General features: G+C 50.3%; 1 protein-coding gene across 1 annotated transcript; it reads left to right on the top strand.

Annotated features, from left to right (window-relative positions):
- Positions 1-1,921: 1,921 nt before the first annotated feature.
- Hspb8 (heat shock protein family B (small) member 8) lies at positions 1,922-15,986 on the top strand. Its single transcript, XM_075981848.1, has 3 exons — positions 1,922-2,787; positions 9,060-9,123; positions 14,983-15,986. Exons 1-3 carry the CDS (start codon positions 2,421-2,423, stop codon positions 15,140-15,142), a joined length of 591 nt encoding a protein of 196 aa, XP_075837963.1. The 5' UTR covers positions 1,922-2,420; the 3' UTR covers positions 15,143-15,986.
- The last annotated feature ends 1,017 nt before the right edge of the window (positions 15,987-17,003 follow it).

Here is a 17,003-nt window from a genome sequence, read left to right as displayed (position 1 = left end):
GACCGGAACTCCAAACCCGAGGCCCCCATAGGCTAAAAGATTTGTAAATCCATTCTCCCAGCAGTATAGAGGAACAAAGCGTTCTAGAAACAGTTCTTCCTGAATCTGGGGTTCAGAACTAATATCCCATCCGGAGAATAGTACATTTCTACAGTAATTACTATTACTCAGAAAAAAAAAATATATATATATATAAACCCAGCCTGGTGGTGCTTGGCTTGTAGTCCAAGCTGCTCAAAAGGCTGAAGCACGAAGGTCACAGGTTCAAGACCAACCTAGGCTGAGAGTGAGTTCAAGGCCAGCCTATGTAGGTTAATGAGACACTATTTGAAAATGAAAAGTAAGGAAGTAAAGGGGTTTCCTTATTCGCTTACATACATATGCATATTGGCATACACACATACATATATGTGAATATGTATTACAGATTAGGATCCCCACATGAGGAGCAGGAGGACATAGTAGGGCGGCATAGTGACCTTAGAATGGACGCCAAGAGACGGTCACATTAGGCAATGAGGAGGAAGGATGGAACGCAGGACAAGGACACATGAGTCATCAAAGAGGTTAGAAAACAGTTTTTTCTGGTTTCAACCCCAGTTTGTCACTGTTTTTTGTTGTCGTTGTTTTGTCCTGTGTGGTGGACATGTGACAGGGAAAGCCCAAAACACAGAGTGACATTCCGGGGCTTCTGCGTGCGCCTTCCGTGTAGAGGTTCCCTGCGATGGGTTGCGTTTGGGACTGAGCAGGGGTCTGAGTGGCTAGTATAAACCAGCGGTGGGATGATTTCGTTTGTGAACCCACCTCAGTGACGTGACTTTAGAGAAGGAGGGGCAGCTCTTATAGTTAAGGGTGCAATTCAGTGGTGAAATACATGCTTCCCAGCATGCATCAGTACCACAATCAACCAATAAAAATTTAGAAAGGTTATTTGATGAGTTATGAGTGTTTGCTCTGCTGCCTAATGGAACAGTGAGTAGTGGGGCCCTTAGCTATCAGTGTGGGGGTGGGGGAGCGCACTTAAGAGCAAATGGTACGCATCTGATAAGCTGAAAGCTGAGAGAGCCTTTCCGCTCAGCAGCACGTGACCTCATGCATTCCTGAGGACACATCCCCAAGCAGGCTTCTCTACTCCCATTCACAGGTGGGAAACAAGCAGCTCAGGCATGCGTGGGAGAGGCGTGGCCTTAGCGAGACTCTTCCCGTGACCAAACTTCACCCAGTTTTAACAAGTTAAGCCACAGCTCCCATGATTCCCACGACCACGACCGGCCGCCACCTCCACGTCACAGCAGTTGCTTGCTCTCCCCTAGTTTTCAAGTGAGGTCTGGCCACCCCAGTCTAGCCTTAGAGGAACCAGTTAGGTCCGTTTATCCAGAATTCCCTCCGATCCCTGGATTCATTTCCCATCCTTTGACTCCCATTCTGCCTCCAGGCAGTGTTGGGAGTTGAGCCCAGTTTCTTCTCTTGCCCCAAGACCTTCCTATTCCAACAGACACTCTGCCTGACAATATCCGTTTTTTTTCCCCCTAACTTAACAAGTGTCATTTTATAAAATTAAATGTTGTTGTTGTTCGTCATTCTCAGAAATCTGGTCATACTGTATTCCATTTACTTTTCAACCCAATGGGCCATTGTCTCTCTTCTTCTGTGGGTCCCCAGGGTGGGAGGCAAGATGGGACATGTTCTGGGGCTGGTATTTCCAGAGTGTGACCTGAGCACTCAGCCAGGCCGAGGGTTATTAATAGTCTGGCTTTAGCGCCCTGCAGGGACACTAGTGCCTGGAGTGGACACTGTTGGAGGCAGAGGGAGGGCGGGGCAGAGTCGAGTACGGGGAGGAGAGAGTGCGGGTGCGGGAGGGGCTGGCTGGATTCGGACGCCACGGCCACTCCCAGCTCCCCACCCCCTCCCGGAGCCCAGTGTTCTCTCAGCGGATTCTCAGGGGCTGGTTCATCACCTTTGAATACTCCTGTGACAGGAGGTGCTTGCAAAACCCGCCCCCAGCCCCCAGCAACAAATAAATAGAAGGCTCCCAGCCCAGAAGCCAGGAGAAGTTTCTAGGCGCGCGTCCCCGAGGTTTATTAAACTCCTGGCTGAGCTCAAGACCTCCGCAGGCTTTGGCTGGGAGCCTGGGCAGCCTAGGAGGCCGGTGACTTGCGGATAGCCTGGTGCGGTGGGACAGACAGAGGCCCTCTGGGATTCTGCTGGGCCAGCTTGGTGGGTCACGTTTGTGAGCCAGGACCCCAGCTCCATTCTGGGCATCGGATGGTTGGGCTCGTGGCAAACGGAAGATCAGCGTTTTCTGAAGTGGAGGACTAAACTCTGAAAACCATCTCAAGCCACATCACCTAGCTGTGTGACCTTGGGTAGGTGGCTGTGTCTCTCTGAGCCTCCGTCTCCCTCTGAGCTCAACAGACACCATGGCTGATGGGCAGTTGCCTTTCCCGTGCTCCTACCCAAGCCGCTTGCGCAGAGACCCCTTCCGAGACTCACCGCTCTCTTCCCGCCTGCTGGACGATGGCTTTGGCATGGACCCCTTCCCAGACGACTTGACTGCCCCTTGGCCTGAGTGGGCTTTGCCTCGGCTCTCCTCTGCCTGGCCCGGAACCCTAAGATCCGGGATGGTGCCCCGAGGGCCTACAGCCACAAACAGATTTGGAGTGCCTGCTGAAGGCAGGAGCCCCCCACCCTTCCCTGGGGAGCCCTGGAAAGTGTGTGTCAATGTGCACAGCTTCAAGCCGGAAGAGCTGATGGTAAAGACCAAGGATGGATACGTAGAGGTGTCAGGTGAGTGAGGAGCGTGTGCGTGTGTGTGTGTGTGTGTGTGTGTGTGTGTGTGTGTGTGTACACACGCGCGCAGGCTCTTCCCAGACAGAACATCAGTAGATGGGACCTGTGACATACAACATGTCACAGGTGACCTCAGATCTGAGGAATGCAGCCCAACAATGTTATCTTTAGAGACAACGTTGCTTCTCAGTGGGTGCCAGAGTCTGAATAGGACCCAGTAGCGGGGTCCTCAGGGTGCGGTGCCCACCTGAGAACTGACAGAGATCAGATTGTATATTTTGAAGTGGACAAATTAATATAAAGAATAGATTGATGCACGGAGAACTCTGAAGACACCGGAAGAGGGGCTTACCACATCCCCAAAGACACAACCCAGGGGAGTGGGGCAGGGTGAGTGCTAAGTCGCCGTGATATCGACAGATGGGGAAACTGAGGCTGCATGGTAAGGACAGCAACACAGCTGCTAGTGCCTGGCATTGTCACCCGGGCCCGGGCCTCGGGTAGCACCTGTGTTAGGACAGCCGGAGGAGGAAGTGGTGGAGGAGGCACCTTTCCCTTTTGGGCTTCGGAAATGGAGGACCAGAGAGATTAGCATAATTTGCTCAAGGCAGCAAAGGGTTCCAACCCAGACTGCATTGGGAACTGAAGAATGGAAGGGAATTTATCTACCTTTTATCTATTTATTTATTTAAGTTTCTAAGCTGAAATAAAATCTTCCAATTTAAAAACACACAAACAAAATAACCCCCTCCCACCACCACCACCAAAAACCTAAACATCAAGTATCCTCTGACCCTCCATCCCAGGACTATCTCCTCCCATCTTGCAGCTGAGGAGGCCTTGTCCCAGGTCATACGATGAGTCAGCAAAAGGTCCCGAGTGGCGCTTAGGCCTGGCCACAGCACTAGGCCCAGGGCTTTCCCTACCCCATTGCACTCTGGGAGAAAGAATACGCTGGGGGGGGGGGGGGGACAAAGGAGACAGGAAGCTTGGCCCCTGGTAAGCAGGGCCTCGGCACAGCCTTCTGCCTCCCTCCCAATTAACAGGCCATTAAAAAGAGCTTGAGAGCTTGTTCCTGGTGGGACCTGTGAGCCAGAAAATCAATACAAGGCGGCTGCAGGCGCTAGCTGGGCAGGGACATGCCTCAGCGGGGTTTGAGCGGGGGATGGGTGGCTTAAAGTCACCCGGAGTAGAATTGTAAACATCAAAGGCCCTGTGTGTGGGTGTGGTGGGGCAGGCACCCCGGGGCACGTGCTGACGTGGGTGTGGGTACTGTGCTGGCTGGTGAACCCACACTTGCTCTGCTGCTCGCTCACAGCAGGCTGGGCTAGCTACCTCTTTAGCTGTCTTTTTCCTTTTCTGGGCATCAAGGTCCCCACTGGTCTTCAGGAAGGGTGGTAGCAGCCTCCAACGGGGCAGCATTTCATTTATACGGTAGATGCATGGATGGTTCCTGGGATATCAGCAGTTTGTCTTTGTAAACAGCGATACAGTGGTGGCTATGGTGTGGAGGGTCCAGTGAATGATGGAGGACAATGCTCTCTGAGATTTGGGTTCGAGTTCCAGCCCAGCTGTGAGGTGGCCGAATGGGTACTGACTAGGAGCCTCCGTTTCCCTGCTGGTCCCGTCCCACGAGGCTAGCGTAGTAAAAGCAGATGATACATCCAGGACATCTGTAAAATGGAGTTAATAGCGCATCCTGCAGACTGAGGTCATCATCACCCCGCCCTTGTTTGGTTTTAATTATGGTTGTTTAAGGCAGAGGCTTCCAGAACGCCCACACCCTGTCGTCTAAGGTGCTGCTTAGCAGGTGGAGTGTGGCAGCCACAGGCTGAGATCTCAGGCAGGACCCTTAGTGATCCAGAGGCTTGGGGTGCATCACGGAGCCTCCACGCCTCTGTCTGTGAAATGGGAACACGGGGACTAAAACCAAAAGAGAAGCCCCGTACTTGTGCAGCTAACGTGACCCTAGATCCAGACTCCAAACCCATCTTGGGCGTGTGCCAAAGCTTTCTTCCCTGGAAGGGGCTTAAGAACTAAGATCTGGAGCCTTTGCTCGCCCTCCACCTAATCTGGCTTACTGCGTGGTTACTCCCGACGGTTTTTTCAGGAGTGTGGGTAGGTTTGTAATACTACCCCTGTCCATTTTGCAGACAGTGAAACTGAGGCCCAGGGAGACTAACTCACCCAGCACAATCTGCGTCCTCTCTGGCAGTGTGTAATATTTAAAGCCAAGCTTGCTTAGAGGTTCACTGGCTGACCTTAGTTCTGACTTTGCACCTGCTTAGACTCCCCACCCCCCAAAGCCTGGGCTCAGCTTCAATGCTGTCTCACAAAGAAGGAGGCTAGGGTCAGATTTGCCTCGTCATCTGCTCCTGAGTGGGGAATGGATGAGAGGCTATTCTGAGTTATCCCGCTGAGAGGCCAGATGAGCCAGAACCCTGAGTAAGTAAGCCTCCTCCTCCTCCTCCTCCTCCTCCTCCTCCTCCTCCTCCTCCTCCTCCTCCTCTTCCTCCTCCTCCTCCTCGCCCAGGACTTCTCAGAGCTTTCCCTTCTCTGTGCAGTCTACGATCTGAGAGCCAGTCCCATCTGATCTGACCACGTAGGAATACCCCGCTCCGGGGTAGTGTTTGGAAAATGTGGGTTCACGATTTCCATCACACATCACCTTCCCCCACCTCTACCCTGCAGACGTCAGCCAAGAATGATTCCTTCAAGGACTGCTGGGCCACGCTTTGGTTAAGGAGAGACTGGAAAGGCTTTTTGTCTTGGTCCCAAGGCCTCTACTCTCCCTAGAAACAGCACCTCTCCTTGCCCCAGCACAGACACAGGACTTTAGGGTACCTGAGAGACATCCCAGCTGCAAGAGCTCTCTGTTGTCCCGGGATGGCAGAGACCTATTTGTACAAACAGTCATCATTTCTTCCTCTATGCACAAAAATACAACATTTTCATGGCATAAAATGTAAATCAGAATGCAAGCTAATAAATGAAGACTTGCTGGTATACTATCAGATGTCCAATAAGTAATGTACTAATGATATGCAAATGAAATGCCAAGATGACCCGCCCTCTTTCAACGTGTTCCCCACCACAGGCCCTCATTATGGAAGTCTTAGAGCCTTTCCTGCTCAGAGACCCTCCCTCCCTCCCTCCCTTCCTCCCCCTAGCCTGCACCCCTTTTCAGAACGTGGGCAGCATCCACAGACTTCTGAGAAGCCCCATTTCCCATAAGGCTCACGCGTGTGCGGCTCGCAAGGGCTTTGTGACTCACTTCATGGCTTCTCCCAGGGACCCAGTGGCGTAGTTTTCAGAACATCTTAGAGAAGCATAAACTGAGGCTCAGAGAAGGGTGGAGCCTTGTCAGGAATGTTTGGGCAGGAACTGGCATCAGGCTCCCCTTTGCCCCATCGCTCAGGGTGTTTGGCCTCGGGCACATCACTTGATCAGGCGTGTTCAGGGTGGTGCGGCCACTGACTTACGGAACCTCTCTGAATTTCAGTTTCTCTGTCCACACGGTGGTGGTGATAAAGTCCCGGGTTAAAGGGGTTGGCATAAGTAGGTTGCTGAGAACAGTGGTTGACACCAAGCCCACACTACACAGGTGTTTCTTGGCTTACTGTGGGACAAGGACCCCAGAGACCCCATCAAAAATCCAAAGGATCCCAAGCCAAAAATGCAGACAATATGCCTGACACCACCGAACATTACAGCTGAGCCCTGCCTCCCTGAACCTGGCCCACTGTTAGGCAAGATTATCTCACACAATGCTGACGTTAGTACAAAGCATCGGCCATTTTATGTCATTTATTGAACAGATGCAAAACAGCAATGAGGTAGACAGAGTGGCGGAGCAAACTCAAAGCCTGCAATGTCTGTGTGAGCTGGCTGTTCATGCTCCATCATCTTTATCGCTGCCTCCAGCAGTCACCAGGCCAGCAGGAGGAGGACTGGGTGCAGAAGAGCTGAGTCAGACTGAGTCAGAGGCCCTGGCCTGTCCCTAGTGGAAGCAGGCTTCTCCGAGGCCCAGGCCTCAGGGAGGGGACCAGAGGACAGACAGTGCTCTTGTGGCCACAGGCCCACGCCGGTGCAGAGGGATGACTGTCAGAGTTGCACAAAATAACCTCTTGGGTTGACAGCACATTCACAGACTAGAGAGTTCTGGCCTCCAGACACTGCAATTTCAAAGTGGATTAGGTCAGTATACCTTTCCCCCATGTCTTGGGAGGATAAATCAGATGGTTTTCCTAAGGATCACAGAGCAATATAGGTCAGGCCTTAGAAGGTCTCAAGCATGACTCAGATTCCAGAAGTCACTGGGCTTGGTGAGAAAATCAAGTTGCAGGATTTTTAGTGTAGAGAAAAGGGAGGGTTCCATCATTGGAAGCCTCGTCAGTGCCGGGAAGTAAGACACTGGCTAAGGAAGCCATTATAGAGTCTGTAGGGGAATATGATACAGCCATTGAAAACCAGGAAGTCCTTAGTTCCGGTCCTCAGCATCTGCATAGAAGCTGGGCACAGTAGCTGAGCACTGGGGAGGCGGAGGCAGGAGGATCCCAGGTACTTTCTGGCCAGCCAGCATAAACCATTCAGTGAGCTCCAGGTGCCATAAGAGACCTTGTCTCAAGATCGAAAGTGGAGGCCCGTCAAGATGGCTCAGGAGGTGAAAGGCACCTGCTCCTGAGCCTGGCCATTCACATGTGATTCCAGCAAACTCTCCTCTGATTTCCGTGGCACATGACCCATACCAAACACACAAAATTAATAAGCTAATTTAACAGGCAATAAAATAGTAAGGCAGATATGCAATTGAGAAAGACATTCAGTATTACTTTGTGGCCCCAACACACACACACACACACACACACACACACACACACACACACACACACACACACACACGCTGTCCAAGAGTATTTGGGGAGAATTGACAAGTAATCATAACTTCTCAGCCAGATGAGATTTCCAACTGGTGCACAGAATGATCCCTTTGGTAGGATGTGTGATGTATGACTGTTTTCTAGAAAATCCATACATTTTTAAGGAGCATTTTCTGTGTCTGGAGATGTAAACACTTTATTCATGATAGCCTTAGGGAGGGGGAGAGGACTATGGGTGATTGTGGGGTTTTTTTGTAAATTTATTTCCTACACTTTCTAACATACATATGCATTATCTTGTAATCAGAAAAGGTTATTAAAGGAATGATTAATGGCACAAAGTATTCCTAATGCAATCACCTGTAAATGATGAGTTTAAGACAATTTGGACCTCCATAAGATGCTGCATTCCCTCTGGGTATTTATAGTCCGGGTTCTGAAGCTCCTCGCCTCCTGAGCGTGACTGTGGGGCCTGGGCTCTGGAATGTGACCTCAAAAAGGAGTGGAGTATGCAAAAGACAGGTGCTGACAGGTGGCCGAGCCAAGCTCTAATCCTGTTTGCTTAAAGAGAAATTTAAGACACCCTATTTTAAAAAAAGAAGCTGAAGAACGAGGAGAGTTGAGAGGATCACGATTTGCTGTGTGTACTGCAGTTTAAAAGCCAGCTTGGTATGAACCTTGTAATTTTATATTTATCTCCATAACTGGGAGAAGGAGCCCCTAAGAGGCGTGGCGGTGGAATTCACCTCTCTGGTTCTGTGGCTCCCTCTCTGAGGAGAGGTCCATTAGGAGAGGGTGGGTGTCCAGCAGATGGAAGCACTATTTCCGGGCTGGATAATCCAAGGGCAGAGGGTCAGGAGGTCATAGCATTTGGCACTGACCCGGTGAGTACTGGTCAAAGGCCAGAGCAGCCACGCACCTTCTGGGAGACCTTGAACCCACTCTGGGACCTTAGTTTACACTTCAGTAACAACAGGAGAAAGAAGTTGATCCAAGAGCCAGGGAAGGGTGCTGGGTGGCCAAGAAGCCCTAGCTTTGTTTCTCCCTTCTACCTCGCTGGTAGATCTGCGATGCCAGCTCCTGGGACCTGCTGGCCGGCTCGGGGCTGGCAGTTAAGTGGGAGGCTGGAAGCGAGGGAACAGGTGTCTCCGTTTAACAGTTGTCAACAAAACACCACCAGTGTCCTCTTTGCTGCCCATCTCGTTAGCCCAGCTTATGCCAGCTTGGGAGGTGGGCTTGAGTCTCTACGCCAAACAAAGCCTGAATGCCACACCACTCCTAAGCTACCAAAGAAGACAACAGCAGAGCAGGATTTGAATTCAAGCCCAAATCCCGAATGAGGCCCAAGGGATATAGACTCTGACCCATGACAATGCTTTTGTCTTCCAGGCAAACATGAAGAGAAGCAGCAGGAAGGTGGTATTGTCTCCAAGAACTTCACCAAGAAAATCCAGTAAGTACTTTGCAGGGTGGCCCTCAGGCAGGCACTAAGGGTTGAACCGAACTCTGGGGTCCTGATCTTGGGAGATACACCTGAGGAAGGAATCGAACTCTCATACCTCAAGGGGAGAAGCTGTCCTAATAAACCTGCAATTGGGGTCCCCAAGTGTGTGTAGGGGGGTTAGATTATCATCTCATTGACTTAGTGCCCTGTGGGAACAGAGAGCCAAAATGATTCATCCATCTTATACTGGGCACTGAAATGCTTACCCACACATGAGACATAGACAGGAGGGTACCAATCACTGTCAAAGTAAGTCCACTCACCTCTAACTCCTAGTGGCTCTAATAGGATTGTGTGTGTGCGTGTGTGTGTGTGTGTGTGTGTGTGTGTGCACCATACCAATCCTCCTGCCTCTTTCTCCCACAGCACTGGAGTCACAAGTGTATGTTGCCACTCCTGGTTTTATCATGGGTGCTGGCAATTTGAACTCAGATCCTCATGCACACAGCGAGCACTCTTGCACACTGAGCCATCTCCATGACTCCTCCAATAAGCTATCTTCCACTACAGCTAAGCTAATATCTGTGTGCTTCAAATTATTGATTTGAACTGTCGTCTGGTTTCCTGGGATCACTCTCGTCTGCCATGGAGGTTTGGAGTCTGAGACACTGCTCTAGAGGAAGGACAAGTTTGACCTAAGGGAGGGATTCTTGTTAGCTTTGGTCTTAAGAGAGCAGCAAGCAGGCAGCCAAGCTGAACCGGTGAAGCATGCCCACATCCCCTAGCTGGCAGTCCCGGAGGGAGAGAAGGCCCAGTGGAGGATGCTGGCTGCATTAGAGGCTCAGCTGCTTGTCACGCACTGGCTCTCCAGTCAGCAACACTCACTGGGTGTATTTCTTACGCTGAGCGCTAGGATCCTGAAGCAGTATCCCTTTATTAGAGGAGGCAACAGTGGCAGAGACCTGCTTGTGGCATACTAAATCCTTACGACAGACCTCAGCCTAGCCCTTTCACCTACTGGAGAATGACTTCCCCCAGAATACACGGAGGGTTTGCCATGCATCTTCTTCCCGATGTATACCCTCACTGCAGAGGTCAGGACGGTGACGACTATGAAAGACCTCAGGGAGACAAACTGCTTGTATGAGGCTCCCTAAGGCCTTAGGTCTCATGATTGTGTCTGAGCTCCACACTGACGCTGGCAAAGACATACTGTGGCAGAGAGACTGCACCGACTGAATTCTGAGATTTCTTTTAGTAGTGGGAGTCTGCAACCCAGTCTTCGAATACTCGTGCCCTTTCCTGACCCCGGCCCCACCACCCCCACGGTTCTCGGAAGCCCTTGGAAACTTCCCGATAAGGCAAATACCAAGCAGCTTCTTACATTTGCTGGCTTGCCAGAATCTGTGACCTTCACCTCTCTCCTCAGCTCAGCCTCTAGATCAAAGAGAACTGAAAGAGAAAGAAGGGAGGGAGGGTACTGAAGTCTCTCTTTTCAGAGTCTCACACCCCAGCTCAGGGCGCAGTCACAAACAGGGAGGAGCTGAGGAGAAGCTCCAGCAGGGAACACGGTGAATCAGTCATCTTTAACAATGTCCAGGAGGTGGGAGTGGCGCACGGGGTAAGAGCTTTTGCTCTGTAAGCATGTGGAACTGAGTTTGAATCTCCAGCACCCATGTTCAAAGCTGGTCATGGCTCTATGTGCCTGTAACCCTGGCGCTGTGAGGCCAGCCCAGGCTTTATGGGCTATTCAGGGCTACATAGGGAGACCCTGTCTCAAACAATACAAAACATGCCAGGTTCCTGTGGATTCCCACACCTCTGGGGCCATGCAGAAAGGAGCTCTGGGAAGTCAGCAACTAGATAGAAAAGGCTCGAATGGCTGAAGCTAGCATAGCTACTCAGCTGCTGAAGGGTGAGTTGTTTACACACCGACCTGCTCTACAGTTAGCATTTCCATAATGACAGATGTCTGAGTAAAACGGAGGAGGACGAGGACTGTATCAGACTCACTGTTCCAGGCCATCGGGGTGGGGAGGGTGGCATGGGGAAGGCCAGCAGCTCACATAGCACTGTAGTGACAAGAGAAAGCACCTGCTCTCGGGGGGCACTCTGCTTTCCCCTCCTTTTTCTGGACATCCCCCAGTCTATGGGATAGTGCTGCCTATATCAGATCTCCCCCAACTTAATCCACTCTGCAACCTCCCTCTCTGAGGTCCAAGCAAAGTTGATTCAAGACTGAGCTACATCTGTATCCCTGGGACCACCCAAACAACTGAGGGTTTCTGTGTCTTCCTCCATCAGCACAGCATGCATCCGTCCATTGTGAAGGGTCAGTGTCAGGCTGTGCTAGTTACTAGTTGAGTTTTGACTCCTATCCCTGGTATGAGACCCCTCCCCATACTACGTTAAAATTAATGGGTCGCTTCAGGCGACCTGGGTAACTAACTCTTCCTAGGTTGCCTTCCCTGCATTCCCTCCCACACGGAGCTGTTAGAGAGTTGGAGGACCAGGATTAAATGTTGAGTGGTGGGGATTAGTAAGGCTCCCCGAGAATCACGCAATAGTGGCTCTGGCAGATGGGAAATATCAAGGAGTCAGGCTGGAGACTGGGAAAGCCTTGGACCAGCATCAGGGAACCTGATGGCCTTTCCCAGGAAAAGTCCGTCTTTAGAGGACAGAAATATTTCTTTAGCCAAGCCTGGGGTCCTTGCAGGATTCCACCTCTGCAGAGTGCTCCAGTAAATGCCTTGGGCTTAGAAGGACATCCCAGAAGCCTGTTTGGGTTGAGCGAGAGAGAAGTTTTGGAGGTGCTTAACAGGTTGGAAGCAGGCCCTTTTCTACCCCCAGCTTAGAGAAGAAAACAGGAAACAGGATGCGGGAAGCTGTAGAGAGGATGCTCAGCCAGCACTCCCTGTTCTCTGTGGCTCACATCTTCCCAGGGATCTGCTCAGTCCTTTGTTGACATCTGTGATAAGCCAGTGGCCATGAGGTCTGCAGACCCAATCCTATTTAACCATTACAGGAATCCCATTAAGATAATTAAACTCTCTTTGTCGATGAAGATACTGAAGTTCCGAGGGGTGGACGACAGAATTGGGGTGCCAGGAGAGAATTGACCTGAATTATTAGAAAGACTTTCAGAAGAAAAGAGAAATCTGACCACACGGGGAGCTGAGGACCGTAAGGCTCATGATGTAGACAAGACACAGAGAGAATGTCACTTTGTGTGGACTTTAAAACAACCAGACTCTTCAAGGGAGGGCGTAGGGTGTGGCTGTCAGGCTGGAGAGGAAAGGGAACAGGGAGTTGGGGGTTGGGGAGCTAGTTCGGTCTGTACAGTGCTTGCCACACAGGAGATCTGAGCGCCAGCCCTAGAGCCCGGGGAAGGAATCGCAGTGTGGGGGCCTGAGCTGGTAATTTCAGGGTTGGGGAGGCAGGGAAAAGAGGACCCCTGGGATTCCCTGGCCAGACAGTCCAGCCTAATCAAGGAGTCCAAAATCCCTTTAATAGATTCGGTCCCAAATAGTAACAATAATAACAAATATTCATCATCATTGTAATAATAATAATATACAAGCTGGGCAATTCCGCAGGAACAATACCCAAGGCTGACTCCTGTTCTGCACATGCTTAGGCACACATATGAAGACAGACACACACACACAACACACCATACAATTTAGTAAGCCAGGAAAACTGTCTCTGACGGAGAAGAGGTACCGTGGAATTTGAACACGGGTCTCTCCACCTTTAAAGCCCATGACCTTCCTGCTGGGTTAAGGGCGCTCGGACCCCAGCATTCACACGCTGTCCTCGCTGTCCTGGCTGTTCTCTGCTTCATAAACTTCCGTTCCTGTCCCATCACCAGCTCAGGGCTTTCTCCCTCTAAAATCAGCTCACTTTTAATAAAGTGAAATTCTCTCCCCTACCAGATCCGTAAGGAAGACTCTCGTGAGAGAAATAAACTCCGGAAGGCTGACCCTGGGCCCTCTGTCTAGATAAGGTCACTTGTCCTGGGGCCCAAACTTTAAGCCAGCTCTTAGCGGAAAAGGGAAACAGTTAGTTCCGGGTCCTAGAGGTGCCTGGGTTATTAAACACTCAGCGGGGTGTCATTCAGATGCAAATGAGGACCTGAGGAATCTTCTTTCCCTTTTCCCACCTGGGAATTCAGACTCTGGTTAGAGACCCAAATCATCAAGTCTACTGCCACCTCTAGGCCTCAGCTTCTGCTTGTACATGGTCATCCTTCTGTGCCAGCAGAAAGGTCTTTGAGCTCTGGTGCCTGTGCAACTTGCCTTCAAGTATCTACCACTGTCAGGATGCCATCATGCAGGGCCGGTGACCGCAGGGCATCCTCATACCCTGGCCTAGCCATGGGATACTATTCTGACACTTTTCCCTACACGAAAATAGCATCTGAGAAGTCAGGTCATCTGCTCACATTCTGACAGCTGAGACGCTTCAGAACTTGAACACAGGTCTCTCTTTGCCTGCAAAGCCCACGCTGTGATTGTACCAGGTGCTCACTGGCTGGCACACAGCAAATGGTTAAAGAGAACTGAACCCTTCCTGGCAGTGAGAGGGAGGGAGGCCCATAGCAAGGCTTTGTCTTCTTGCTTCCCAAAGCTTGGCTTGGCGACCATCCGAGCTCTTTAGAAGCACCTTTGTTGATCTTCATAGTTCCAATTTGGCACGGAGGCTTTCGTTGGTGATGGAAGCTCTTGGCTCCTCTGCCCTGCCTTCACATGGCTAGTGCCCTGCCCTCACATGGCTAGTGCCGGGGAGGCAGGAGAACATGGTGTTTGAAGCCCAAGATTTCAGTTCTGAGTCCATGTGCTTTGGGAACAGTGCAGCCTTGAGCAAATCAGCTCACGACTCTGAGTCTCAACATATCCTTGTCTGGGGGCGGGAGGCAGTAATAGAACCTTCTCGGCAGGATTTTCAGCTACAGGATGTGAATAGACAAGTCAGGTATAACACCTGACAGTGCTCAGCAGGCCATGTTTATCATTATCATTATTATTATTATTATTAATTACCAGTAACAGCATCCCACTGAGATCATTAACATGCCTTCATGGTTTGGTTTTAGGTTTGTTGAGGAAATCATATACTGGGTAGCTTCATTCACTCTGAATAACAAAGAAAAATATTTTTAAACCTTAGAGCTGGGCGTGGTGACTCATGCCTCCAGTCACAGTCCTCAGGAGGTCCAGGAGCTCAAGGTCATAAGGTCACCCTGAGCTATGTGAGACCCTGTCCCCTTCCACCTCCCAAATCCTAGTAAAAAGTGGATTTGAGAACAGAAGTCCCACCTTGACGCTTTCTGCATTGTCTAGTCTGCCTGACTTCCCCCAGTCTCATGATCTGGGAAGTGGAAGCTTAAATGATGCTGTTCACAGCATCTTAAAGATGGCAACACAGGGCTTGAGTTCAGATCCGGACATCCTTATAAGAGCCAGGTGTGATAGCACACACATCTGTAACCAGAGGTAGAAAGATGGGGACAAGCAGGTCCCTAAAGCTCATAAACTAGTCAACCTGACAAATCAATGAACTCCAGGTTCAGTGAGAAACCCTGCCACAAACAGTAAGATGGCAAGCAATAGGGGAAGAAGCCTGACACCAAGCTCTGGCCTCCACACACACATGCGTGAGAGTACCAATGCAAACACGTGCATGTACCAAACAGACACACGCTTGCATGTGCGCTCCAACGCACACACCTATGCAAACACAAACATATACCAAATACGCACATACACCTGCTCCTGTGCAAAAGAATATTTTCTTTCCAATGAGTACAATTGTTTTAGCTGTGTGAAAAACAACAGATGAGTAAGATCTTATGTTTCGCTCTCCTAGGCTTCCCGCAGAAGTGGATCCAGTGACCGTATTTGCCTCACTTTCCCCAGAGGGTCTGCTCATCATCGAAGCTCCCCAAGTCCCTCCTTACTCGCCCTTTGGAGAGAGCAGCTTCAACCATGAGCTTCCCCAAGACAATCCGGAAGTCACCTGTTCCTAAGACTTCAGCCTTGGTCCTTCTTTGTTCCTGTCCCCAGTCCCAGGGAGTCTCTGGTTTGAGGGTACATACACTACTTTAGCAGAACTCAGATGTTGGGGGATGGGAGGGAGAAGAGAATGGCCACAGAGTCCCTGGATAGCATAGTAATAGGTTTCTCCACAGGATGACGTAATGGGCGAGCCTTGCTTGGTTGCGTTAGGTAAAAGCATTGGGAGGATTTTCCTTCATCTTGTCTGGTTGAAGACACCGCACCGTCTATAGTTGCTAAGCAAGCAAATGGGGACTGAACATTTCATATTACGTCTTTGCCTTGCAGCTAATGCAAGGGTTGCTTTTCTCTGGAAACCTTCCCATCACCCAGATCCCTGCTCTGGGCTCTCCTAATGTGTGGCTTGGTTGATGGGGCCTGCTGGCTCACCCCGGTGTGTTTCTAAACTCTTTGTCTAGGAGAAGTTATGGGCAGGTCTTATATCCCCATATGGGATTTATCAGCCACACAAAACAGTGCCTTTTGCTCCTTACACAAATATATACCGCATGACCCCATGGCTCTCAAATTATCATCACCGTGGACTCCGGAAACCCCTCAGTTGATTCTCCAACTAAGGTTTCCATTTATTGTGTCCCCTGTGTCCAAGTCAGATTTTTACAGAAAGCTGTGTCCAAGCAGCTCTACCAGGAACCAAGCAAAGGCCAGACAGCCTGGCATGCAGGCTAGTGGTATCGTGTATGTGAGGGGATGTGTGTGTCTTTGTTGTGTGAATTGTGCTGTTGTGTAGGGGGAAAATAACAGTAAATAATAACAATGATGATGATACCAATAAAGGAGCTGATGTTCTTAGCATATTGTGTTTTATTTTGTGAAAAACTAAATGCTCTATCACGGAGACATACACTACCAGGAGTGTTACCGCTTTAAATGACCCCTGAATGAATGGTGTGGCAGACGGCGTGGATGCTGTCAGCCAGCTCCACGAGGAATTCAGATGGCTTGCATAGCTCTGTCTTCAGCTCTGTTTCCCATTTTCTGTCCCTGCCATTGCGATGACCCCGCCCATTGCGATGACCCCGCCCATTGCGATGGCCCCGCCCATTGCGATGATGCTCCGTGGTTGCAGGCTGTCCTCGTGATTGCAATAGGGCTGTAACTATTACCAGTATCTCATCCTCCCATGATACTGTAGGAGCAGAGAAGGCCAGGGTGAAAGGTTCCCCTGTGTGGTCCCTCATTTTCCAGAAGCCCAGTAAATGTCTTCTTTGATGTCCTTATCCTAAACTCGTTCATAAGTCTTCCCAGACACCAGTTCCTGACCCAAGAGAACAGGATGATGTCAGAGTCACTTTTCTGGTTGCTGTGATGAATTTCTTTTTGAAAAAAAGCATCTTAAGGAAGGGAAGATTTGCTTTGGCTCACAGTTGAATGGTGTGGTCCAAGCATCTCCCCTTCTCCAACAGAGATCAAGCTAAGACAGTGACTCTGAATCCTTACTGGACATCAAACACCCTAGCTGGGGCTAACTGATTTCATGTATTTAATCATGCTATGATCCTATGAGTTAGGTCCAAGTCTGATCTCCCCCATTACAGATGAGGAAACTGAATCCTAGAAAGATGAAATGTACCACCCAAACCACACACCCGGTGAGCAATAGCCCCAAGTGGCCTGGGACCTTCGCTCTCAGACATTGAGCTCTCCATTCTTCCCACAAAGCTAAAGTGAATCCTTAGCATGTTGTCCCAGTTGCTCGGAAAGGAGAGGCGGGGCTTTGTGTGGCTGACAAAGGAGGAGAGTCAGTCGCGTCAGGGCTGGTGATCAGGCACAATTCTAAGACTTGAACAAACAGGGAGTGGTGTGGGGTGC

This window comes from Microtus pennsylvanicus, chromosome 1, assembly GCF_037038515.1.
Source record: "Microtus pennsylvanicus isolate mMicPen1 chromosome 1, mMicPen1.hap1, whole genome shotgun sequence".
Classification (NCBI taxonomy): Eukaryota; Metazoa; Chordata; class Mammalia; order Rodentia; family Cricetidae; genus Microtus; species Microtus pennsylvanicus.
Note: the sequence above shows the minus strand (reverse complement) of the source record. Positions and strands in the feature narration are given on the sequence as shown.

What these genes read in the sequence shown, in the direction of transcription:
- Hspb8 (XM_075981848.1), top strand. Translation starts at nt 2,421, where the DNA reads ATGGCTGATGGGCAGTTGCCTTTCCCGTGCTCCTACCCAAGCCGCTTG. An exon ending in TGGATACGTAGAGGTGTCAG is followed by an intron (nt 2,788 to 9,059) that starts GTGAGTGAGGAG and finishes TTTGTCTTCCAG; the next exon opens with GCAAACATGAAGAGAAGCAG. An exon ending in AACTTCACCAAGAAAATCCA is followed by an intron (nt 9,124 to 14,982) that starts GTAAGTACTTTG and finishes TCGCTCTCCTAG; the next exon opens with GCTTCCCGCAGAAGTGGATC.